This window comes from Hemitrygon akajei, chromosome 7 (genome assembly GCF_048418815.1).
Source record: "Hemitrygon akajei chromosome 7, sHemAka1.3, whole genome shotgun sequence".
NCBI classification, from domain to species: Eukaryota; Metazoa; Chordata; class Chondrichthyes; order Myliobatiformes; family Dasyatidae; genus Hemitrygon; species Hemitrygon akajei.
In genome coordinates, this window is record NC_133130.1 from 69,735,006 (window position 1) to 69,761,274 (window position 26,269).

At 40.9% G+C, this 26,269-nt stretch overlaps 1 protein-coding gene across 6 annotated transcripts in view; it reads left to right on the top strand.

The window, feature by feature from the left end:
• arid1b (AT-rich interactive domain 1B) overlaps window positions 1-26,269 on the top strand; it is a 417,666-nt gene that overhangs the window by 328,090 nt on the left and 63,307 nt on the right. For all 6 annotated transcript variants that reach the window (XM_073051134.1, XM_073051137.1, XM_073051136.1 and 3 more), the window contains one exon: window positions 19,393-19,538. In XM_073051134.1, coding sequence (XP_072907235.1) covers window positions 19,393-19,538 — 146 coding nt within the window. The remainder of the gene's footprint in view (window positions 1-19,392; window positions 19,539-26,269) is intronic.

Sequence of the window (26,269 nt, forward strand, 5' to 3'; positions counted from 1 at the left end):
GTATTCCATTACACTCCTGAACTGAGCCTTGTAGACGGTGGGCAGGCTTGGGGGAGTCAGGAAGTGAGTTACACACCGCAGGATTCCAAGCCTTTGACCTGCTCTGGTGGACACAGTGTTTATATGGCTAAACCAGTTCAGTTTCCTGTCAATGGTAACCACCAGGATGTTGATAATAGGGGAATCAGTGACGGTGAGGCCATTGAATGTCAAGGGACGATGGTTAGAGCCTCTCTTGTTGGAGATGGGCATTGCCTGGCACTTGCATGGCTCGAATGTTACTTGCCACTTGTCAGCCCAAGCCTGGATATTGTCCAGGTCCTGCTGCATTTGGGTATGAACTGTTTCACTGTCTGAGGAGTCACGAATGGTGCAGAACATTGTGCAGTCATCTGCGAACATCCCCAATTCTGAGCTTATGACAGTAGGATGGTCATTGCTGAAGCAGCCAAAGATGTTTGGTTCTAGGACACTTCCCTGAGAAACTCCTGCAGTGATGTCCTGAGGATGAGATAATTGACCTCCAACCACCACAACCATCTTCCTTTGTGTCATGTATGATTCCAACCATCGGAGTATTTCCCCCTAATTCCCATTGGCTCCATTTTAGCTAGGGCACCTTGATACCATACTCAGTCAAATGCTGCTTTGACGTTGAGAGCCTGACCACTGGTATTTAGCTCTTTAGGCCATTTTTGGGCCAAGGAAGTGATGAGGTCAGGAGCTGAGTGGCCTTGATGGAACCCAAACTAGGCTTTCATAAGCAGGTTCTTGTTGAGTAGGTGCTGCACGATGGCATTGTTGATGACTCCTTCCATTACTTTGCTGATGATTGATAGGGCGGTAATTGGCTGGGTTGGACTTTTCCTGTTTCTTGTGTACAGGACATATCTGGGCAACTTTCCATATTGCCAGGTAGACACCGGTGCTGTAGCTGTACTGGAACAGCTTGGCAAGTGACACGGGAAGTTGTAGAGCACTAGTCTTCAGGAATATTACCAGGATTTTGTCTGGGCCCATAGCCTTCACAGTATCCAGTGCTTTCACCAGTTTCTTGCTATCACATGGGCTGAATCGGATTGGCTGTATACTGACGTCTGGGACTTCTGGAGGATCTACTCGGCACTTCTGACTGAAGATTGCTTCAAATGCCTCAGTCTTTTGTACAGGTGTGCTGGGCTCCTCTATCATTGAGGATGGGGATAGTTGTGGAGCCTCCTCCTCCAGTGAGTTGTTTGATCATCCACCACATTTCACGGCTGCATGTGGCAAAACTACAGAGCTTACATCTGATCCGTTGGTTATGGGACCACTTAGCTCTGTCTGTTTCTTGCTGGCTATGGTGTTTGGCATGTGAGTAGTCCTGCATTGTGGCTTCACCAGGGTGACACCTCATGTTGAGGTATGACTGGTGGTGTTCTCATCATTCCTTCCTGCACTCTTCATTGAACCAGGGTTGATCCCCTGGCCTAGTGGTAATGTAAGAGTGGGGGATATGCCAGGCCATGAGGTTACAGGTTGAAGTTAAGTACAATTCTGCTGCTGCTGATGGCCCGCAGCACCTCATAGATGCACAGTCTTGAGCTGCTAGATCTGTTTGAAGTCTATCTCATTTAGCGTGGTTGTAGTGCCTCACAACGCAGTGGAGGGTTCTTCAATGTGGAGATGGATTTAGTCTCCACAAATACTGTGTGGTGGTCACTTCTGCCAATGCTGACATGGACAGATGCTTCCGCGGCAGGAAGGTTGATGGAAATGTGGTCATGTGTTTTTCCCTCGTGTTGGTTTCCTCACCAACTGCTAAAGTCCCAGTCTAGTAGTTACGTCCAATACGACCTGACCAGCTCAGTCTGTGCTGGTACTACCGAGCTACTCCTCTTGATGGACGTTGAAGTCCCCCAACCAGAGTATATTCTCAATTCCTTCTCCAAGTGCTGCTCAACATGGAGAAGTACTGATTCATCAGCTGAGGGAGGATGGTACGTGGTAATCAGCAGGAGGTTTCCTTGCCTGGTGCCATAAGGCTTCATGGGGGTCCAGAGTCAATGTTGAGATTTGCCAGGGCAACTCCCTCTTTACTGTACCCCTGTGCCACCACCTCTACTAGGTCTGTCCTGGCAGTGAGACAGTACATGACCAGGAATGGTGATGGTGGAGACTGGAATGTTAACTGTAAGGTCTGATACTGTCAGTACAACTATATCAGGGTGTTGCTTGACTAGTCTGTGAGACAGCTCTCCCAACTGTGGCACAAGTCTCCAGACGTTAGTAAGGAGGACTTTGCAGGGTTGACGTGGTCGTTTCTAGTGCCTAGGTCCATGCCGGGTTCACCGTCTGGGTTAATTCCTTATTATTTTCGTTTTGGTGGTTGGAAAACTACTGAATGGTTTTCTAGGCCATTTCAGAGGGCATTTAAGAGTCAGCCACATTGCTGTGGGTCTGGAGCCACATATAAGCCAGACCAGGTAGAGGACATGGTCACCAGAATGATTCCAGGAATGGAAAGGTTACCATATGAGGAACGTCTGGCAGCTCTTGGGCTGTATTCCCTGGAGTTCAGGAGAATGAGGGGGATTTCATAGAAACATTCTGAATGTTAAAAGGCCTGAACAGATTAGATATGGCAAAGTTATTTCCCATGGTAGGGGATTCTAGGACAAGAGGGCACGACTTCAGGATTGAAGGACATCTTTTTAGAACTGAGATGCGGAGAAATTACTTACGTCAGAGGGTGGTAAATCTGTGGAATTTGTTGCCACGAGCGGCTGTGGAGGCCAAGTCAATGGGTGTATTTAAGGGAAAGATAGATAGGTTCTTGTTTAGCCAGGGCATTAAAGGGTATGGGGTGAAAGCAGGGGAGTGGGGATGACTGGAAGAATTGGATCAGCCCATGATTGAATGGCAGAGCAGACTCGATGGACCGAATGGCTTACTTCTATATCTTATTCTCTTATGACAATAAAGGACCAGATGTAAAGGACATTAGTGAACCAGATGGGTTTTTACGACCATCAATAAGGTTTCATGGTCATCCGATATTTTAAGATTGAATTCAAATTCACCATCTGCCATGGTGGGATTCGAACTCCCCTCCCCAGCATATAACTGGGTCTTTGGATTACTGATCCAGTAATTAGCACTACACCAAATCTCCCCCAAAACTGGTTGTTTTGATGGGAGATTTGTTTTGTTGTTTTGACAGCTACCTGGAAACCTACAGACTCTCACAGCTACTTGGTCTATTCCTCTTCCCACCCTGTCCCTTGCAAAAATGCCATCCCCTTCTCACAATTCCTCCATCTCCGCCGCATCTGCTCTCAGGGTGAGGCTTTTCATTCCAGGACGAAGGAGATGTCTTCCTTTTTTAAACAAAGGGGCTTCCCTTCTTCCACCATCAACTCTGCTCTCAAACGCATCTCTCCCATTTCCTGCACATCTGCCCTCACCCCATCCACCCGCCACCCCACTCAGGATAGGATTCCCCTTGTCCTCACCTACCACCCCACCAGCCTCCGGATCCAACATATAATTCTCTGCCACCTCCAATGGGATCCCACTACCAAGCACATCTTTCGCTTCTCCCCCCCCCCCCCCTTTCTGCTTTCCTCCGGGATCGCTCCCTACGCGACTCCCTTGTCCACTCGTCCCCCCATCCCTTCCCACCGATCTCCCTCCTGACATTTATCCTTGCAAGCGGAACAAGTGCTACACCTGCCCTTACACTTCCTCCTTCACCACCATTCAGGGCCTCAGACAGTCCTTCCAGGTGAGGCGACACTTCACCTGTGAGTCGGCTGGTGTGGTATACTGCGTCCGGTGCTCCCAGTGTGGCCTTTTATATATTGGTGAGACCCGACGCAGACTGGGAGACCGTTTCGCTGAACACCTACGCTCTGTCCGCCAGAGAAAACAGGCCTCCTATCCATGGCCTCCTCTACTGTCAAGATGCCCCCACACTCAGGTTGGAGGAACAACACCTTATATACCGGCTGGGTAGCCTCCAACCTGATGGCATGAACATTGACTTCTCTAACTTCTGTTAATGCCCCTCCCCTTCTTACTCCAACCCTGATATATTTAGTTTTTTTCTCTCTCTGCCCATCACTCTGCCTGTTCCCCATCTCCCTCTGGTGCTCCCCTCCCCCTTTCTTTCTCCCGAGGCCTCCCATCCCATGATCCTTTCCTTTTTCCAGCTCTGTATCACTTTTGCCAATCACCTGTCTGGCTCTCAGCTTCCCCCCACCCCCTCCGGTCTTCTCCTATTATTTTGCATTTTCTCCTCCCCCTCCTACTTTCAAATCTCTTACTATCTTTCCTTTCAGTTAGTCCTGACGAAGGGTCTCGGCCCGAAACGTCGACAGCGCTTCTCCCTATAGATGCTGCCTGGCCTGCTGCGTTCCACCAGCATTTTGTGTGTGCTGGTTGTTTTGAACCAGTTTAAGTGCAGCACTGAAATTGAGCTACATGCCATACTAACTTTTAATTATGAAGTGCAAAGTCAAACAAACAAACACAGTGAAACTAGGGAAAGGCAATTTAGGACTGCTACTGGCATAAAATTTCAGGCTGCCCTTTTCTCTGCTCATAGGTCCACACTGACGTAGATTGCAGTAACTTGGTCTGCGCGTTTGACGGATCTGATAACTGAAGTCCTGTGGAGCACAGGAACAAGGATCTGTTTTCATAAGTAACGTCCAGCAGGACAGTTGCTTTCACAGCTGATTTAACCATTATGTAGTGATAGAACTGTAAAACACCAGTAATTTTGAATACAGTACATCTTGGCATAATTAAGCGGTTGCTCCAAATAGCCGAAGTATCATGGAAATGGTTAAAAAGTATAAAAATCACAAACTACTGTTTAACTAATAAATTGTAATTAAATGAAATACAGAACCAATTAGAACACTGCCAGTAGTACTGCAGTACTGTAAAACTGTGTATCTGTTCCTAATAGTTATTGACAGAGGAATTCTGAGTAAGGCAATCCCACTTATTGTTTGGGAAATTTAATCCGACAGTATGATAAACCAATTATTATTTTATCTCTTTGTACTTGTATGTCAGTTTCTTTAACTTCTGTTGACTTATGGAGATATCTTTTAAGATGCATCTTTTTACATCTCTCCATGGCCTTGTTTGAGGCACCTTCAAGGATATCTTCCCTCAATGTTGCAGAAATGAAATCTTTGACTAACCCTTTTTAATCCTGCCTCTGTTTCATCTGAAAATTCTGTACCTTGTAACATTAAATTGCCAGAGCTGCCCATTGTTCAATGATGTTTCACTGATGGCAACAATATCGTGGACCACAATCTTAATTAAAAATTTGAATTTCTCTGCTTTACCTATTACACCCCGTGTATTAAAGCAGACATAGTTTAGCTTTGAATTTCCTTGATGTGCACTTACTCACTTGTTCTGCTGACTGGGTTCTTTCTCCTCTAAGTGCATGTACCTCTATTTGACCTAGGTCCTTGTATGTTTCCTTCATCCTCAAATATGCATGAATCTTAAGAATAATGACAAATCATTTGACTACAGAGGACCTTGCTCAGACATAATCCAAAGATACTGCTGTTTTTTTCTCTCTCACTAATAAGGACATAATATTAATATTAGTGTGTCTGTGCAGCTAGAGTTGCAGTGACATAATATGATTTTGATAGATCAAGGTTCAGATTTTCCTTGCCTGTGATATTCTGCTACTTGTGGAATAATAAATTGACTGGGTCATTGGCAGAGTAATAAAATTCATTTGCCATTGGTCACTTGGTCTTTTTCCAGTTCTGCTATTTTATTTTGCAAAACAATATTCCATTATATGATATTGGCACAATGTAAATTCTCTAAAGCAATAATAAATGTAGTTAAGTATACAAATTTGGCCTCAAAATGCAGAGTTAAGAATAGAGTATGGGTTTAAAGCTTGTTTTAAACACAGATTTATGAAAGCAAGGCACATTATGAGCAGCATTTAGATTTTCCTTATCTGCTTTATTCAATAGTATCTGGAGGCCATAACTTCTAAAAATAGTCTCTTGGGTAAAGTACACTTGGAGCAAAGAAGAATTTTCAGCCACTGAGTGTGACAGAACCTTTATCTCTATTGAACTGATGAACTATCTCACTTTCATGAATTGACCTCAGCAGAACAGGGTTAATGAGGGAGCAGAAAAGTCTCTGCGTTCAGTGATGTTTCGTTTATGAGCTTTTAGGGCAATTTTCAGTAGAATTTTTATCGTCTTTTGAAGTTCTCCAAGGATCACAGATTGTTTATGGAGGATGAAAAGTGTTGTATTAAAGCTGGCTACATATATAATTCATACTCTTGTTGATAGTGCAGGCAAAGCACTGCTTGCTTTCTTATTTTCTCAGAAGCCCTGGCAATGTCATGGTAATGATGGGCTGAAGGTTGCTGGGAATGTTAAAATAAATGGATACAGTGCATTGAAATGTCAAAGGGAAAGAAAAACATTCTCTGCCAGCATATGTTAGTAATTACAGCTATATATGCCTCTTAACAAAATGAAGTTCTAATTTAGCACTTTGATCTTTAGTATTTTATACTTTAGCTATCTCTTGTAAAATTATATCCATTATATTTCAGTTTGAGACTTATTGTTACTGCATTTTCATCATCAACATTTAAACTAATTCATGGGTTTTACATAATCATGCTATCTAGCTTACAAAAATCATCTATTTTGTGCAACTGAGCTGCATATATTCCTTTGAGAGTAGTCTTTACCTTAGACACTTCATATTTCTGCTCGATGCAGTCTATATCATGGTTTCCTGTAGACACGTGGCAGGGTGTCTCGTATTATATTTGTCCCTTGTAGATGATTGGATTAACTGTTACTAATTGGTGTCAATTTACAAAACAGCTTTTTATCAATATTATAAAAGATGTGCTTTGTGACAGTGACCATGAAGTGTAGAGATCACATACTCTCTTCAGTCTGCAGTGCTTGATAAAGTACCACATTTCTGGGCAAACAGAAATTTCCTTCAGCTAAATACTTGGAAGTCCTGAGACATTGTTGAACCACAAACTCTGTTTCCTCATCACAGATTCCACTCCTCTGTCTGCTATTTGACCAAGTTATTGAACACCTGTGTTAAATACATGGCTTTGTGTTCAAATTTTGTTTGATCATGTTTTCATAATAGATCTTGGACCTTTATAATAAAGCTGTATCAATGCAGGTTTCAGCTGTCACATCATTTATTTAGCTTATGCTCCTGGAAGTCTGCAGCATGGCCACCTTTGCTTGTAAATGTGCTGACCCTTAAATGTTGATTTCTCACTGCATTAACAATGACTCCTGTTCAGATGTATTATTTTGGAAAAATATTCCATTCCTAGTAGTGCATGTAGTAGCCAGTGCCTGAATTTAAAGTTCTTTGAAATATTTTGCCTAAACTAAATGTTTAAAGTTCCTTTCTCTGAATTTGCTTTTGTAGTAGGAGTCCATCATTCTTTTGCCATTACACCAGATGGCAACACACAATCCCCTGAAAAGCGGAAGCCAGTTAACCATAACTGGAAGTTTTCTGATTTACGATGCAAGTGCCAACCAAATGATAATTAGGTGGTGGTAGCTCCATACACCATCAGGTGGGCAAATGTACTGTGTGCCTCTCAAGTGGCTTGGACCACTGAAGGTTATTTTCTTTTCCCCTACAGATTGGTCTCCTTACTCTGGCTAAGAGGCTGAGTAAAGGACCCTGGTCAGAGGAGAGTTTGTGCATCTTCTGCCATTCCACGGGTGAGTGGTGTTGGAGCTATGCCTGAACGAGCCCAAGAATCTGCTTGTCCCATGCAAAAACTGCCACCAACTCTTCATGATAGAGATATTTTTGTTAGCCCAGATTTTGCAGATAAAATAAAGAACTGAGGTTGCTAACTGCAATTTCCCAGTCTTCCACAAGGTGTACTCTTGAGAAGTTTAAGCTCTATGAGGAGTAATCCTGCAGTATTAAACCTTGTAATTGAGACATAATTTGTTTTTTAATACTGCTTCACAATTCTTTTGACTCTCAAAGGAAGCTAATTTTATCTGTGCAGGTTGTCATTCCTTCACAAAAAATATTTCAAAATTCTGTGCTATTTTAAAGTTGATATTTTAGTTTTCTTAATCTCCTGATGTCTATTTGTAGCTTGTAAAATGTCTAAACGAGTTATCTTATTCCTTGGTTTTCTGTCCCTGAGTATCTTTGCTGTTCCTTTTCCACGAAGACATCATGATGCAGAATGATAAAGATGCTCGACAGCAGCTGACTTTAGGAAGGAAGATACTCATGTCCCAGAGAACACAGACTTTTTGTATAGCCTATGCTTCTGCGCTGTCACTCCACTCTCCGCATGCCCTTTTTGGTTTGTGGTTGATAAACTTTCTGTGTTGCTGTTTGATCTTGAACTTGGAGTTGAATTAGTTAGCCCATGTTTCTTTCCTTATCTCGATGCAATTCTGAGCAATATTACATGAAAGGAGGATGGAACATATTATTATCAGACATTTATTCAATTTTTAACATTGTTTTCTCTCAAATCTTCCTTTGAAATTCCTGATTTACGGCTTTCACAAGTAGAAAATTCCAGATCATGACAGTCCTTGGCAAAACTCCTCCTTGCAATTCCCCTCCCCCTCTATACTTTAAATCCTTTTCCTCTTCTCATTGAACACTTTTTTAGTAGTAACAGCTTTTTCTGTTGAACTTACCCTAATGCATCATATTCTAGTACATCTCTGTCAAAGCTCTTCATTTTCTTCAAGGTGTGTTCTAATTACTAAACTCTTATAGTACATAGGGTTAGAGTATTTTTCATTTTGTTGTTAACTCTTTTTTAGAGAAAAGTAGTGTGAGTTTCAGTTTCTTACTTTCTGATTGTCGCCTGTCAAACCAAGACACAATATTGCACTTTATATTTAGAAAATAAATTTTGAAAGGTGTAATATTAAGACATAATTATTCTTTTAGCTTAATTTTTTAACTTAGTTCTTTGTGTCCTAAACACGTAGCAATGACCTAACCAAGTTTTGAAAACAAAAAACCTGGGAAAGAAGTTAGGCAGAATATAATCTTGTTATTTGATTGTAGAGTCAAAGAACCACACGAAGAGTAGGAAGGAATAGATCCTCAGTATTATTGTACAAGCTTAGTTTGAGCAACCAAAGACCCAATTCTACCCTGGGATTCCAGACCTTTTTTTTGAGAATCACAACACAAAGTACCCAAATGCCATTGATTCAGTTGAAATGTGCATGCATTGGAACTAAGGTGGGACTTCCATATTAATCTGTTAGTGAGGGAGAACATTAAAGATTCAGTAGATTAATTCCTAGAATTGAAATAGAACAAGATAAGGTGGACCTGATTTGTATTCACAAAGGCTGGAAAAAATGAGTGGATATCGAATAAAAACTCTTGTGATTATAATGGGGCTAGAATCATATATGTCAAACTCAAGGCCCGCGGGCCAAATCCGGCCCATGGTGGAATTATCTTTGGCCCGCAAGATAATATCTAATTACTATTAAAGCTGGCCCCAGTAATCGAAGCGCCTATGGCGTATGATATGGCTAATGCTGAGTTTATTCAGGTACCAGGTTTTCAGGGTTTTTAGTGTTTATTCGGCAGTCTTCTTCATAAGAAACGGAATTTGTAAAGTGAAACACTTTGTAGTTATAGCAGAGACTGAGACACATGAGAGCAGGCTGAAAAAACGGAGGCAACGAAAGCTGCGTTCGCACGCGTCCGACTGATCCGGCCCGCATGAAGCTGCATTTTGCTCAATCCGGCCCATGACCTAAAATGAGTTTGACACCCCTGGGCTAGATAGTCTGGATGCCAGGAGATGTTTCCCCATGGTTGGGTTGTCCAGTGAGAGGTGTTATAGTCTCAGGAAAGAATTTAGAACATCTAGAACTGAGATGAGGCAAAATTTCTTTGCTCAGGGTGATGAACCTGTTAAAGTCACTGAGTATTTCTGAAGAGGTAAATAAATGTCGATATTTAAAGACATATAGTGAAATAGAGTGAGAGGAGGAATATGCTTTTGAGGTTGAATGATAGTTATGGTCACATGGAATGATAGATCAGTCTTGAAGAACAGAATTGCTTGTTCCTTTTGTTCCAAGTTTCTGTAAGCTGAGTTATGTTAATAGAAGTGGAAGAGGCTGTTATTGCCATCTTGTTTCTTACCATCTCTCGCATTCAGCTTTGAGAAAAATCTCAAAATTATTTATGAATAGACTTCCCTAATGAGAAATTGCCATTACTGTTAATCATCATTTGTAAAGTGGACTGCCATGGAATGCTTCTTGTAGACTTCTAGGCATCATCTGAGGCTTTTATTAGTAGTATCATCAAATACTTATCAAATTAAGTTTTGCTATGCAAGTTGGCATTTTTTTTAATAGGTTTTAGAAATTAGGTGCACTGTCTTGAAACAAAGAGTTGTAAAATATACTCTCCTCCATCATAAGCACGTGAAATGCAGCCAAAATTCTAATGCATTAAATAGTTTTACTCACAGTTTGTCTGCGTTGTTTATGTATTGCTTAAAACAATTTATTCCTGCTGTGGACTGTTGGAATCCAAACCATACAAAAATATTTTTGTGTTAATAATAGACTTGTTTTCCTTCTATTCAGTATTGTTAAGTCATCATCTAACATAACATGCATTTTCTGCAAATGAAATAAGATTATGAATTACAGAATAATATGTAAACAAAGTATAAGGAAAACGAAGCAGGAATAAGCTATTTGGTCCCACACCCCTGCTCTGCCAATTGGTAAGAATGTGGCTGATTTTTTCCCCCCTTAATGCCACTTTATAACAATAATCCCACATCCTTATGATCCCTTGAGAGACAAAAATCTATTAATGACTGTCTTAAATTCATAAAATGACAGAACATCTACAACAATCTCTCAGGTGAATTTGAATGGGTTCAGTGCTCACTGGTTGAAAGAATTTTTTCTGAATTCAGCTTTGAATGAGCATCTTTTTTTTTTGAGATGCCTGTGCCTTATCCAGAGATCCTAGCTAGTGGATCCGTTATCCATACATCTGGCCTTCCAGACCAACATTTGTCCACATCTACCTATATTATGTATTGCTCATTCATTTAGTCTGTTCATACCTCCTCAAAACTTCCTTACATTCCACACTGCCTCACACCTTTGCATCCTCAGCAAAGTAAGATAGGTTATACTTGATCCCCTCGTCCAGTGACTCAAATTGTGAGCACTGGGGCCCAGCACAACTGTCTTTGTTACCCAACTAGTCATAGACTCTCAACTGAAAATTATATGGGCCAGCGCAATAGCACAATGCATTACAGCACCAGCTGTATGATACCCCTACCACTCTCTCTAAGGAGTTTGTTCATTCTCCCTACACCCATGTCGATTTCCTCTAGTTTCCTCCCACAATTCAAAGATGTACAGTTAGAGTTAGTGAGTTCTGTGCCTGCTATGTTGGTGCCAGAAAATGTGGCAACTCTTGCAAACTGCTCTGCACAATCCTCGGTGATTTGGTTTGACACAATTCACTGTATGTTCGATAAACGTGACAACTAAAGCAAATCTAATCGAATTCTGTCCCTTGGAGTATTATTTGCAGTTTTTGTCACCTACCTGCAGGAAAGATGAATAAAATTGTCAGAGTACAGAGAAAATTTATAAAGATGTTGCCAGGACTTGAGTTATAGGACAATGTTGAATAGGTTAGGACTTTATTCCCTGAAATGTAAGAAAATGATAGAATGATAGAAGTATACAAAATTGTGAGGGGTATAGATAGGGTAAGTAGAAGCAGGCTTTTTCCAATGAGATTGGGTGAAACTAGAGCTACAGGTTAAGGGTGAAAGGTGAAGTATTTTAAGAGAACCTGAAGGGGGAACAACTTTATCGGGGTGATGCAAGCATGGAACAAGCTCTCAGCAGAAGTGGTGAATGCGAGTTCGATTCAATATTCCCTATAAGGTGTGTATGTGCACACGTCTTTTGCTACTAGCGCCCAAAGGAATTTAAACTGTTGCACAAAGGTTGTCACCCTCTACCTTCTTGACATGTTAAGTGTATTTCACGATTGTATGAAATTATATCTCCTTTCAAGTTTCTAATGCAGATACTGGTGACAATGTGGAGTTTGCGATGATTTGCCTGCAGATTTTGGAACTGGCTTGTTTATACTGTTTTTATTGAAGAAATTGCACAGCACAGGATTTTTGAGCACATTGGTCATTACAAATTAGAGGAAATGTTGATTCAATTGTAACATTTGAGAAGTTTGGATAAAAATCTGGGTGGGAAGAGTATGAAGTGCTCCAATCCAGCTGCAGATTGATGGGCCAATGCAGAATAACAGTTCAGCAAAATCAGATGGGTGTAGCACCTGTTTCTGTGCTGCAGTGTTCTCTGAATATAATGTCCTCAATCCACATCAGTGTATTCTTTTGGGCTCGACTTCTGTTCAAAAATTTCTCAGGCGATACTCTTTCAAAGGTTTTCTAAAACACTGATATTCTCAGTTCTGCTCTTTCCTTCTGATGTATCGGGTTAAAACCTATAGGCAACTTTTAACAGGTTTGTCAAAATCTTTTTTTCATCCAGTTAGATTTTGAGCACTCATTTTGTTCCAAGTGTCCTGTACCAATTACTTAACAATAAATGTGACCATTTCCCCTATGACTGATGTCAGTCTAACAGTTCTATCATTCCTGGTTTTCTCTCTCCCTCTCAAATAGTGGGATTCAGCTCTTCTGGAATCTTCAGAATTTTGCAAGATGACGACCTGTGCATCCACAGTCTCCTTAACTACCACTTTCCAAAGTTTTGAAAGCACTATGAGGATACTGTCTCAGAATTAAGGATCATCCCTTTAAAACTGAGATGAGAAGAAATTTTCTCAGCCAGAGGATGGCGAATATGAGAACAGGTTGATTGGTACTTGAATGATGAGGGTTTAAAGGTTACGGGCAGAAGGTGGGACAATGGGATTGAGCAGTTTGGCTATCCATTGTAGATCCTTCCTGTCCACTGCAGTGCAGTTTCTGTTCATGCAGTGATGTAGCATGTTAGGATGTTAGGATGTGCATCTGTGGAATGACATACATATAGATGTACATAGTCCAGCTTTCTTCAGCCTCCTCAGAAAGTAGAGGCATTGGTGAGCTTTCCTAATTGTGTGGAATGTGTTCTGGGACCATGAAAGATTGTACAAGATGTGCACTCCCAGGAGTTTGAAACTACTGTCCGTTTCCACTACTGTGGTGCCTATGTAAAGTGGGGCGTGAGTGGTACAAGTTCTCCTCAAGTTGATAACGCCTTTTGTTGACATTGAGGAAGAGGTTATTTGCCTGAGAACAATCCTTGAGCTCTTCCATCTCATCCCTGTAGGCTGTCCCATCGTTGTTGGTGATAAACCCCACCACTGTCATGTCAGCAGCAAACTTGACAATGTGATAACTCGGCTGTTTGACCGTGCAGTCATGTGTGAGCAGAGTGTACAGCAATGGGCTCAGCATACAGCCCTGGGGGGGAGGGGTGGCACCCACATTAAGGATGAGGGAAGGGAAGAGCGGTTGTGCATCCTGACTATCTGAGGTCTGTTGATCAGAAAGTCCAACACCCAGTTGTACAGCGGTATATTAAACCAAAGAGTAGGAGTTTGCTCACCAAGATCTGTGAGACAATACTTTTGAAAGCTGAACTGAAATCCAGAAACAGCATTCTGACATAAGTGCTCTTGTTTTCTAGGTGGGTCAGGGCCTGTGCATGACAGGTACTATGGCATCTGTCATGGAATGTTTCTATTGATAAGCATATTGATGACTGCTCAGTGTGGCAGGAATGGAGTTTTTGATATGTGCCATTACTAGCCATTCAACGTACTTCATGATGATTGGTGTCAGTGCCACTGTGGGGGTGGGGGTGGTCAATTCGTTCTGAAGGTGGAAGAGTTCATTGGTACAGGGATGATGATGATGAGTGAAGTGTTGAAGATGTCAAGTGAGCTGGTGTGCACACTCCTGAGTATTCGGCTGGAATGTTGTCTGGCCTGGCTGCAGAGTCCTCCTCCTTTTTGCTGTTGTTACAGACAGCGGCTGCTCACCTGGAAGGGCAGGAGGGGTTTACTTTTATGAGCAAACAAATCAATCTATGTATATAAGCTATCCTATGTATTTATATTTATTATGTTTTTATTATTGTGTTCTTTATCTTGACTTTTTTTTGTGCTGCATGGGATTTGGAGTAACAATTATTTCATTCTCCTTTACACTTACGTACTGAAAATAACATTAATAAATTTTGATTCTTGAAAACTCACACATGATTGAATGGCAGAGCAGACTTGATGGGCTGTGTGGCCTAATTCTGCTTCTGTCATCTTATGGTCTTATCTTAAAATGGACACAATCAAAATATTTTCTGCTGTTTCTTGAACAGCGTTAGAAGTTTATCACATTTATTACTTTACTGCATTTTCTTGGTTGTTGGTTCCCACACTGTTTCCCAACACAGGCTGCTTGCCTTAGGCCAGACATTCTTCTCCCCTAAAGCGGAGTATACTTGAGAAAGTCAAAGACTGGAAATTTCACCTGCAATAAAACAAGCTGGAGGAACTCTGCAGCATGTGTGGGAGGAAAGCAATTATTGACGTTTTGTGTCGAGACTCTGCATCAGCTCGTGGTTAATGGGATAGCGCTTTGGGTTGCACTATCTCTGAGTAAATTTTCTGAGTAAAGTTGAAGCTAGCTTTTGTATTTTTTTATTCAATACCTTCTCACACCTTTCATGTTTGGCAGACTCTGCCCTGGAAGATCCTAATAACGTTTTATTGGAATTATTTAAATATAAAGAGTTTTATGTCACAGGCCAAAATATCTTTTGGAAGTGTAAATACACTCTAGTGTTAAAGTTTGCAGATGAATTTCTTAGACTTGTTTCCTGATGTTCATCTTAATGAAAACAATTTCACTTGGGGAAAACGTTTAATTTTCCAAAATAAAAAATTCTTGCAGCCAAACTTCCCCACAGCTATATTTAACAATTCATTGCTTACCAGTCATTTGCAAATGTAGTTCTACTAATAGTTCACTTTCATATTGTAATCTCCCCAAAGTAAAGGTCTGGAATTGAGCCATTATTTACTATGTGATTTACTGCATCTTAAGAGTGTTTTAAAATTCCAAGATCCGAAATGAAGAAAAACTAGATTGTATGTTAAACCCTGCAGTCTCACACCATTGCAAAACATTGCAAACAGCTAATTTAACTCTCCTGCATTGCTTTTTAATAGCCATTCAGTGAGGAAACTGTGTTCTTTGATGGAAATTTTCTTTAATCCCCTGAAAATGTGTTACGTTGGCGCTGAGATTACTGACACTGATTATTAAGTTAATTTATGAATACTTATTTTTAAAAAGGTGAGCTATAATAGTAAAACTAAATGTGTAAGTAATTTGAGCATCCCATGCAGGTAGCACCATCATCCAGCTGTTGTGTATTGTTGCCTGGGACTGACTCAAAGGCATAGAAAGCAACAGTTAATCTTGGTTAACTACCACCGTGTTAAAATCAAGTCCCAGAGAGCCGCTGACCATTAGTTACTTTGTTTCCATATGTATCCTGGGACTGTGCTTGAAGCATTGGTATTCTTCTGCTGATATTCCTCGGTCTAATAAAATCTAAAATTTGATTTATCCCACTAGTCAAATTGACATTGTTAAAATGCATCGTATTTTATGTAGTAGCCTTTCTACATTTGTTTTACACTTTTGTTTAATAAAATGCAGAGGATGCTTTCTCAGAAGTCATCTCACACTAAAATGGGCTTTTCAGTCCAGTTTGTCTTATGTTGACCAAGTTGCTCACCTGAACTTGTCTCTTTGCCTATTAACTGTTCCACAACAGATTCCATATCTTACCTTGAACTGAGTTGATCTGTGCTGCCCTGTGTCTCAGTATCTAAGTGGGTAATAATGAAAGCAGTTATTCTGACATCAACTATTTGTATCTTTTCAATATGAATTTCTTAATTATCTCTGAAGGGAGATAATGTAAATGCTGGGCAAGATAAATCCTTAAATAGCTTAATGGCATTCAAGTGATTATACAGAGCAACAGTTGTGATTGCTTTCACTTTTTTCTGTTTTTCTCTAGTATTATAAAATATGGTGAACTTGTGGCACTTCCCCAACATCATTTGTAATTAGTGAGTGGAATAGCCGCAGTTCTGTGTTCATTCAACCTAATCTTCCTTCATTACCATTGTTTTGGACATCTGCAACCATCTCTTCACAGTTTCTTAAGCATTTGATGTGAATTTTTTTGTTTAATCATTAATACGAGAGAAGTAGTTCATTATTTACATTGGAGAAAACAATGTAATTACACAAGCAACATGCTTAAAATGAAACTAATTCATATTTAAAAAGTCTTTCTCTGAACAAAAGCTGTAAAATTCCTTTATTTGAACTGTACATCTACCCATACTCCATTATAGCTCTATATTTGCTCAAATATTTATCAAATTTTCTTCATAAAGTTGTTATTGCATCAGTTTTCATGATTATTTCAAGAATTATAGTTTAAAATTTTACTTTAGTTCTTGTGCAATTTTGTTAACACTGTTTACTCTCTTTCTAGCCACTAACATTAGACAGTTTTTCTTTATTTATATTAACAGAACCATTAATGATTTTGAATATATCAGCAAAGTGGAAATATTTTTTTGAACCAGTCCATAAAGGGAGATGAAACAGATTGATTCATGCAAATGCAAATTAGATAGATTTTTCTGAGCAAATAATATTTTGGAATAAATTATACTCCAACTTAAAACATGCGTATTTAGGAGAAACAGGTAATTTTGAGCTTTTCTGAGCTGAAACTTTCAGAGCTTTCTATTTCTGTGGCTTTCCTTGTCTTGTGTCTGATTCATTCTAAATTAAATAGAGATTTCAATGATTAGCCAATAACTCCACATTCACAAGCTTTTTAGTGGTAGAAAAGTAACTAAGATCTTGGCCTTTTTTCTACAAGTGCAGTTAATGAAACAAAATTGTAAGATCAATATCGAAAGGCAACAACATAAAATGTGATGCATTTTTAACAACAAGAGAAAATAGCACAGCTTACTAGGCTGTCAATTTGACCAATGGGATAAATAAAATTTCAGGTTTTATTAGACTGAGTAATATCACCAGAAGAGCACCAATGGTTCAAGATTCTAATTCCTTTGTAGGAAGACTCAATACAAGTGGATTTAATCTGTCGATTGCAGAATGTTTCAACTCTAATTGCTAGGATTATTTCCAATTGCCATTTTTTTATATTAGTGGTTTAAACAGAGAGTCTTGACAGTTTTTATTTTGAAAGGGATCCACGCTAAACTTGATGGTCCTCACCTTGACCAAACCATGTTTTTTCCTTCGCGATCCTCTGCACACATTTTTTTCAGGAGGCATATTTGGTTCCAATTGATTTTCTTTCTTTCATAGGCCAGGTTTATCTCTTGTACTGGTGGACATGAGTAGTTTCATCACAGAGGAAGAAGTTCTCAAATGGCAGGGATAGGCAACCATGCCTGACAAAGGAAGTTAAGGAGTGCATAAAAGCCAGTGGAAAGGCATATAAGGTAGCAAAAATGAGTGGGAAGTTGGATGATTGGGAAGCTTAAAATCCAACAAAAGGCAACTGAAAAGTTATAAGAAGGGAAAAGATGAAATATGACGGCAGGTTAACCAATAATATGAAGCAGGATACCAGAAAGTTTTTTTCAGTTATATAAAGAGTAAAAAGGATGTGAGAATTGATATTCGACCACTGGAAAATGATGCTGGTGAGGTAGTAATGGGGGGACAAAAAATTGGCAGATAAACTTAATGGGTACTTTGCAACAGTATTCCACTGTGGAAGACACTAGCAGTGTGCCAGAGGTCAGTGAGTGTTCAGGAGCAGGAGTGAGTGCCATTGCTATTACAAAGAAAAAAGTGTTAGGCATCCTATGGTGTGGCTATCCAGAACTAGAGGGCACAGCCTCAAAATTGAGGGGTGACCCTTTAGAACAGAGGTAAGTAGGAATTTTGTTAGCCAGAGAGTTGTAAATCTGTGGAATGCTTTGCCATGGACTGCAGTGGAGGCCAAGTTTATGCGTATATTTAAGACGGAAATTGATGGTTTCCTGATCAGTAAGGGCATCAAAGGATATGGCAAGAAGGCAGGTGTATGGGATTGACTGGGGTCCAGGATCAGCCATGGAATGGTGGGGCAGACTCAGTGAGCTGAATGGCCTAATTCTGCTCCTGTGTCTTATAATTCACTGATAAAGCTTCGCACTTTCAGAGGTCTGTGACATTTGGCACCACTTCAGCAGCTTATATAATTTAACAATTTTTGTAATATTTAAGAATAGTAAGCTGTGTTGGAGGTAAAGTGACACCTTCCATGATGTACCTTGAATCAATTCTTTCAAAGGAACTTGAAAGAGAAGATTAAAATCCTTTTCTGCTCCCTTTGAAATCTGTTGGAAGTAAAAGAGATAGATTTTATGAATGGGTAACAGCATGAGTTTTAGGGAACAACACACCCTTTGACGAGTAATCTAGAAGAATCAGAAATTAGAATTGTCGCACCATCTTGAAATTCCAGAAATACAGGGTAAAATGCTCATTGGTTACAGTTGAGTATTTTACAACAAACCCTTCTTGATATTAATTCTGATTTCAAATTTGTAGAATTCTTCACTGTCCTTAAGGGATTCCAACGAAATGTGTTGATTATAATTTTGTAAATGGTTATTGTATATAATAAAGCTATAAGAAAGCTTACACTAGTTGTCATCCATATTAGCAAGTGCTGTTGATTCATTTTGATAGCCTGAATGTAGTGTTGGTGACACTTAGTTATCAGTTCTCAATGTTCCTGGACATCTATAATATACAAACAATCATTAAAGTACAGTATATTGAGACATAAATAGAAAATGAATTTTAAAAATCAAACCCATGCCGTTTGCAATGGTTCTGGTAATTCTGTGGTATAAATGTTCCTGAAAATTGGCAATGATATTGAGTGACATGTGAGCTTAATGGAATACGGTTTGTTTTAACTATTACCGTTCCAGTGTTGTGCTTGCTGTTGCTTAACATTTGACCTCTTTTCATTCTTTATCCTTGCTCTTCCTTGGTGTTCCACACTGTTGCTTTCAATCCAGCATCTGTCTCCAAGCCCTGGAGTCTCCCCCCACGTTACTGATCGTGGAGCATGCTGCTGCTGTCAGATATGTACATTTGTCTCTTGCTTTACATTCTTGGTCTCTCTGTGTCATGTTTATGCAAACAACCATGTATGCTGTCTTTTTTTTCAGGCAAGCTGGATACACTGGCATGAACCAAAGTGGTATGATGGGCTCTAGCTCTCCCTACAGCCAACCAATGAACAACAGCTCTTTAATGATGAACCCTCAGACCACTACTTACAACATGGCATCCAACATGGTGAACAGCTCTTCAGGTAAATTGCGTTCAAAATGGGGAGAATTATACCGTTGAAAAGAACAGAGTTCCCTTTTGAGAAGCTAGGGAAGAGGTTTGATCTCTACTGTATGCACTTTCAGAAGTTAAGAAAATTGCAGGTACTGTATTGATGAAATGCAATGCATATCAATTACCAATTCATGCATTTTGCAGGTACTTGAGAAAAGAAATATCTCCTGTTTATTGATCAGAGATGTAACAGATAAACTGAACAATTATTTTGTCTTCTAACAGTTCAGTTATTTTAGGGAAAGCCGATAAATTGACAGCAGATTATTTCTTACAAATTGAAGAAAAAAAACAATGCGAAGAATCTGATCATTGGGAAATTGGCTTCCTTTGACTTAGTATCAAAATGTCCAGTTGCCTGCATTTTTGTACAGCTTTTTGTACTTTCACTTACTTGGAGAAAACATTAATTCTATGCTTGGGCTATGATTCCTAGATGCCAGACGGCTAGCATCTTACCCAAGGGTCGGATTTAACATAATTCATCAGCCATTTTACTGCTTCTTTTCCCATGTTTCATATGTACCAATGGTGTTTATTGGATATCCGTAGAGGGAAAAAAAAATTCCTTTTTAGCTATTTTATTTCACCATCTTTAACTGGGGTGTTCAGATCAAACCTGGATTTTTACAGGTCCGTATGTTTCAGCGGCATTAGTTCCTTCTGTATCCTTGCATTCTTCCTTTCATCTAGAGTGTCAGATCTTAAATCACTTACTTAAAAGATGATCAGCTACACAAATACCTAATAATTCTTCACCTTAAGGAACTAAGGAAAGAGCTATGAGTGACATTAGTTTCAATTCTAATACAAACTCCTTGACTTTATAGCCAGTGATCCTGTGAATAAAATGATAGACAAAATCATTTGTTTGTTTGAAATTTCCAGCTGTAGTTAGAATATTGACTACATTAGATTGTATATAAACTGGTGACAGTCTACAGACATATCTGACTTAAAGCATCTGGAATGGTACTGATACTACTTTCTGAATCAAAAACCAATCTGTTTTTAGTAAAAGTAGGTGGTTAAACCATACTGAGGCAATATGACGATTGTGATTATAAATATGCTAAACATCAGCACACCCAAAAACACAAGCAGTAAGGTAGCTTCATCCCCACTCTAAAGATCCTATTCAATGAAGGCAGGCGTGCCATGCATCTTTCACCAATTTCTCACAATCTAGGAACAATATATTTGTAACCCTTGATCTTTCTGTTCTATGACACTCCCCAGGGCCTTTTCATTCACTGTGCATGTCCTGCCATGGTTGAACTTCCCAAACTGCATCACTTTAGCAGTTAATGAGTAAAATTGTATCTTCCATTATTTAGCCAACTTTCCTACTAGATCAATGTCTTGTTATAACCTTAGATAAACTCCTTCACTGTTGACCACACCACCAATTTTGGGTTATCTGCAAACTTACAAATGGTATCCTTATCACTCAAATCATTACACGTAACCAAATATAAAGGCATATTGTGGACATGATCCTTACTCTGCAACTTAAAGAAAAAGAAGGAGGAGATACCATCTACTATTTACAGTCTTTCTCAGCCTTGCTGAAACTTTTGATTCTTGTCAATTAGGAGGGGCTGTTGAACACCCTTCTCAAACTTGGTTCCGATAGAAATTTCTCCCCTCTTACCTTTGCATTACGGTGGCATGGAGGCCTTGATTCTCACCAGTGGGTAAAAAACAGAGCTCAGTCCAGTGAATTAGGTAAGATTACACCATTGACTTGACATTGTTGTTTGCAGTGCTGCTGCTCCCCTCCAAGCTTCCTGCCAAAATGGATAAAGTATACAGCATTATTAGTAAGCTAAATCAACTGACCTTCCAGAGCAAAATGCTGGCAAATGGTATAGGTGTAGATAAGTACTTGATGGGCTTAGATGTGTTGAGTCTGTTTCTGTGTTGTAAAACTCCATGAAAGAATGTTGCCCCAGTTCTGAAATTTACTGTTCTCCTTTGTGCGCATTCAGCACAAAGCCACTGTTAGCTTTATTCACTGAAACATATGAGGAGATGGGTCTTGTATGCACCCACAAGACAGAAGTCCTTTACTAAATTGGCCCCATTACACAACAACACTCTCCAGCAACAAAGGGCCAAGAAAAAGTAGGTTATATTTCTTGTTGTATTTATCGACAAAGATACCGTGTGCAAACTTAAAGCACACGGTATTGGGGGTATGGTATTGATGTGGATAGAGAATTGGTTGGCAGACAGGAAGCAAAGAGTGGGAGTAAACGGGACCTTTTCAGAATGGCAGGCAGTGACTATTGGGATACCGCAAGGCTCAGTGCTGGGACCCCAGTTGTTTACAATATATATTAATGATTTAGACGAGGGAATTAAATGCAGCATCTCCAAGTTTGCGGATGACACAAAGCTGGGCAGTGGTGTTAGCTGTGAGGAGGATGCTAAGAGAATGCAGGGTGACTTGGATAGGTTAGGTGAGTGGGAAAATTCATGGCAGATGAAATTTAATGTGGATAAATGTGAGGTTATCCATTTTGGTTGCAAGAACAGGAAAACAGATTATTATCTGAACAGTGGCCAATTAGGAAAAGGGGAGATGCAACGACACCTGGGTGTCATTGTACACCAGTCATTGAAGGTGGGCATGCAGGTACAACAGGCAGTGAAAAAGACAAATGGTATGTTGGCATTCATAGCAAAAGGATTTGAGTACAGGAGTAGGGAGGTTCTACTGCAGTTGTACAAGGCCTTGGTGAGACCGCACCTAGAATATTGTGTGCAGTTTTGGTCCCCTAATCTGAGGAAAGACATTCTTGCCATAGAGGGAGTACAGAGAAGGTTCACCAGATTGATTCCTGGGATGGCAGGACTTTCATATGAAGAAAGACTGGATCGACCACAGCTGTTTACAATTTACGTCAACAATTTAGATGAAGGCATTGAGAATAACATCAGCAAATTTGCTGATGATACTAAGCTGGGTGGCAGTGTGACATATGATGAGGATGTTAGGAGAATTCAGGGTGACTTGGATACACCTGGAGTATTGTGTACAGTTTTGGTCTCCAGGGTTAAGGAAGGACATCCTGGCTGTAGAGGAAGTGCAGCGTAGATTCACGAGGTTAATTCCTGGGATGTCTGGACTGTCTTACGCAGAGAGGTTAGAGAGACTGGGCTTTTACATGCTGGAATTAAGGAGATTGAGAGGGGATCTGATTGAAACATATAAGATTATTAAGGGATTGGACAAGATAGAGGCAGGAAATATGTTCCAGATGCTGGGAGAGTCCAGTACCAGAGGGCATGGTTTGAGAATAAGGGGTAGGTCATTTAGGACAGATTTAAGGAAAAACTTCTTCTCCCAGAGAGTTGTGGGGCTCTGGAATGCACTGCCTCAGAAGGTAGCGGAGGCCAATTCTCTGGATGCTCTCAAGAAGGAGCTAGATAGGTATCTTATGGATAGGGGAATCAAGGGATATGGGGACAAGGCAGGAACCGGGTATTGATAGTAGTTGATCAGCCATGATCTCAAAATGGCGGTGCAGGCTAGAAGGGCCAAATGGTCTACTTCTGCACCTATTGTCTATTTGTCTATACTCACTGGAATTTAGAAGATTGAGGGGGGATCTTATTGAAACATATAAAATTCTAAAGGGATTGGACAGGCTAGATGCAGGAAGATTGTTTCCGATGTTGGGGAAGTCCAAAACGAGGGGTCACAGTTTAAGGATAAAGGAGAAGCCTTTTAGCTCCGAGATGAGGAAAAACTTCTTCACACAGAGAGTGGTGAATCTGTGGAATTCTCTGCCACAGGAAACAGTTGAGGCTGGTTCATTGGCTATATTTAAGAGGAAGTTAGATATGGCCCTTGTGGCTAAGGGGATCAGGGGGTATGGAGAGAAAGCAGGTACAGGGTTCTGAGTTGGATGATCAGCCATGAAGGGCCGAATGGCCTACTCCTGCACCTATTTTCTATGTTTCTAAATATTGATGAACAATTTCACCATCAGTTACAACATACTTACTGAAGAAAAGTGGATTTAAAGATCAAAAACTCAAACCTATTACCAAACTTGTGTTCAATCAGAAAGCATTGATCCCTGTCTTCAGTATGTTCAGAGATCTGAGCCATCTTCCTCATGTATCAAAAGGGACTGAGAAGATACTACCAATAAACAGTCCTCCAGATCCGCTGGGAGAATAACAAATCACTTTCAAGTATCCTCAACAGGCCAAAAGCCCTGGCACTAATTCCCTTATTGACTCAGTTGGCTTTACTGAGCAAGTCACATCATTCTTGTGCTCAACACTCTGAACCCAAAACAGGTACTTTGTTTGGCGCTACATGCACGGGAAAATTACTGGGCATTCAGAGAAAATGTTTCAAAGATGTTCTCAAAATTACTTGGGAAAACTGCAACATTCCTACTAGTTCTAGAGAGTGCTGGAGCCAAAATAGAGGAGGAGCATTCAGGAGACACTGAAAACCACGTCCATCCACCAAGAACAGAGAGAACCCCAGTGTAAATCGCACAAGGAGTGCATCATTTCACACTCACCAGCCCAAGCTAAAGAAAGGAGATACCAAATGACAAATGTACCACTCTTTCAACTGGCAGTCCCATGGATAGTTTTGAGCATATGCCAATTCAAGTAGCACATCCTCCTAAGGGAATATATACGTGACATGTCCTTTGTCAGGCAATGGCCTGTTAAAATCGCATTTCCAGGAAGGATACGTACAAATATCTGCCAAAAGTCAACAATATTAGGCAATTAACATAGCTTTTAAAACTGTAGAAGTCCCATTAAAAGCATTACAAGGCATTATCCTTAAGCACTCCAGTATAGGGTTATTCCAGAGCACCTCTGTGTATCAAAATAAATTTCACAAAGACTCAGCTTTGGACTTCTGACTCTAGTAAATTTAGAACAATATTATTTTAAATTTCTAGATTTTGTTTTTGATATAAAACAAGTAAATAGGTCAGTATGAACTTTGTTCTCGTGCCTCCTTATTCATGTAATAAAGAAATAAAGTGTAATGCAAAATGGAAATCTCAAAGTAATTTTCAAGCAGATTTTCTTTGAGTTGATTATTTTGTGCACTTGTGACTCAGAAAGAATATTTAAATCACAAAGAAAATTGGAATAATGACATCCCAGAGCCTCCCTGATGTTAGTTTGTTCAGATTCTGTTAATCACAGTATTTCCTTCAGATGTGAGTTTGAGAAATTCAGCTTTCTAGCAGTGGTACATTAATCCTTTGCTCAATCTTGCCATGGATCAAACTGTTCAGCTACATTGTCTATAAATGCTTATTAACTATTTCAGAACCACACAAGACTTCTTGTGCCAATCATCCTCTTTGCCATCTCATTGGTAACTCAGCCTGTAATTGGTACAGACCAAACGATGGTGAGAGCCTTACAGCACATCATGTTAGATGCACTTGATAACATAGTTATTTTTTGGTTTGGAGTTTATGCAGAAATTAAATAGATTAATAATTTTCCCTTGTAGCGGTGTGCTACACGGAGCGCTAAAATAACGACACGGAGTCGGTAAACTGCAATCAAAGAATATTTTATTCGAACTTCACAGCTTTGCTTTAAAGCCTCCCTCATCCCGCCCTCCCCGGGCGCAGATGCTGTAAGGGACACGTACTCACAAACCCACGCAGGCTTTTTCCCTTTGTTGCGGACCTGGCCTTTGTGCCTGCACGCTGGCTAATTGTGAGCCAGTTCGAGTGCGCTAGCAAGTGGGTCACCACATAACCCCCCCCCCCCCCCCCAGAACCGGCGATACACCCCCCCCCAATGTCCACAGTCTGGGCCGGACCCTGTTTGGGAGGTCGGCCTCTGCGCCGCGGAGCGGGAAACTCGACCAGTTGTGCCAGGTCCACGTGGGCCGGTTTGAGTCGGTCCACCGTGAAAACCTCCTCTCTCCCCCCAACGTCCAGCACGAACATGGACCCGTTGTTCCGGAGCACCGTAAACGGCCCCTCGTTGGGCAGTTGTAGCGGTGGCCGATGCCCACCCCTTCGTACAAACACAAACTTACAGTTCTGCAGGTCTTTGGGTACGCAGGTCGGGTTCTGCCCATACTGCAAAGTGGGTATGGGGGCCGGGTCACCGAGCCCCTCGCGTAGTCTGCACAGGACTGCTGCGGGTTCTTTCTCTTGCCTCCTTGAGGCTGGTATGAACTCCCCGGGGACGACCAGGGGTGCGACGTACACCAACTCGGCCGACAAGGCGTGCAGATCGTCTTTGGGCGCCGTGCGGATGCCGAGTAGGACCCAGGGAAGCTCGTCCGCCCAGTTAGCTCCTCGCAGGCGGGCCATGAGAGCCGACTTTAGGTGACGGTGGAAACACTCCACCAGCCCGTTCGACTGTGGGTGGTAGGCAGTTGTGTGGTGCAGCTGAGTCCCCAAAAGGCTGGCCATAGCTGACCACAGGCTGGAGGTGAACTGGGCGCCTCTGTCGGAGGTAATGTGGGCCGGTACACCAAAGCGGGACACCCAGGTGGCGATCAGTGCCCGGGCGCAAGATTCGGAGGTGGTGTCGGTGAGCGGGACCGCCTCTGGCCATCTTGTGAACCGGTCCACGATAGTGAGGAGGTGCCGCGCTCCATGCGACACTGGCAGGGGGCCCACGATATCCACATGAACGTGGTCGAAACGCCGGTGGGTGGGGTGGAACTGCTGC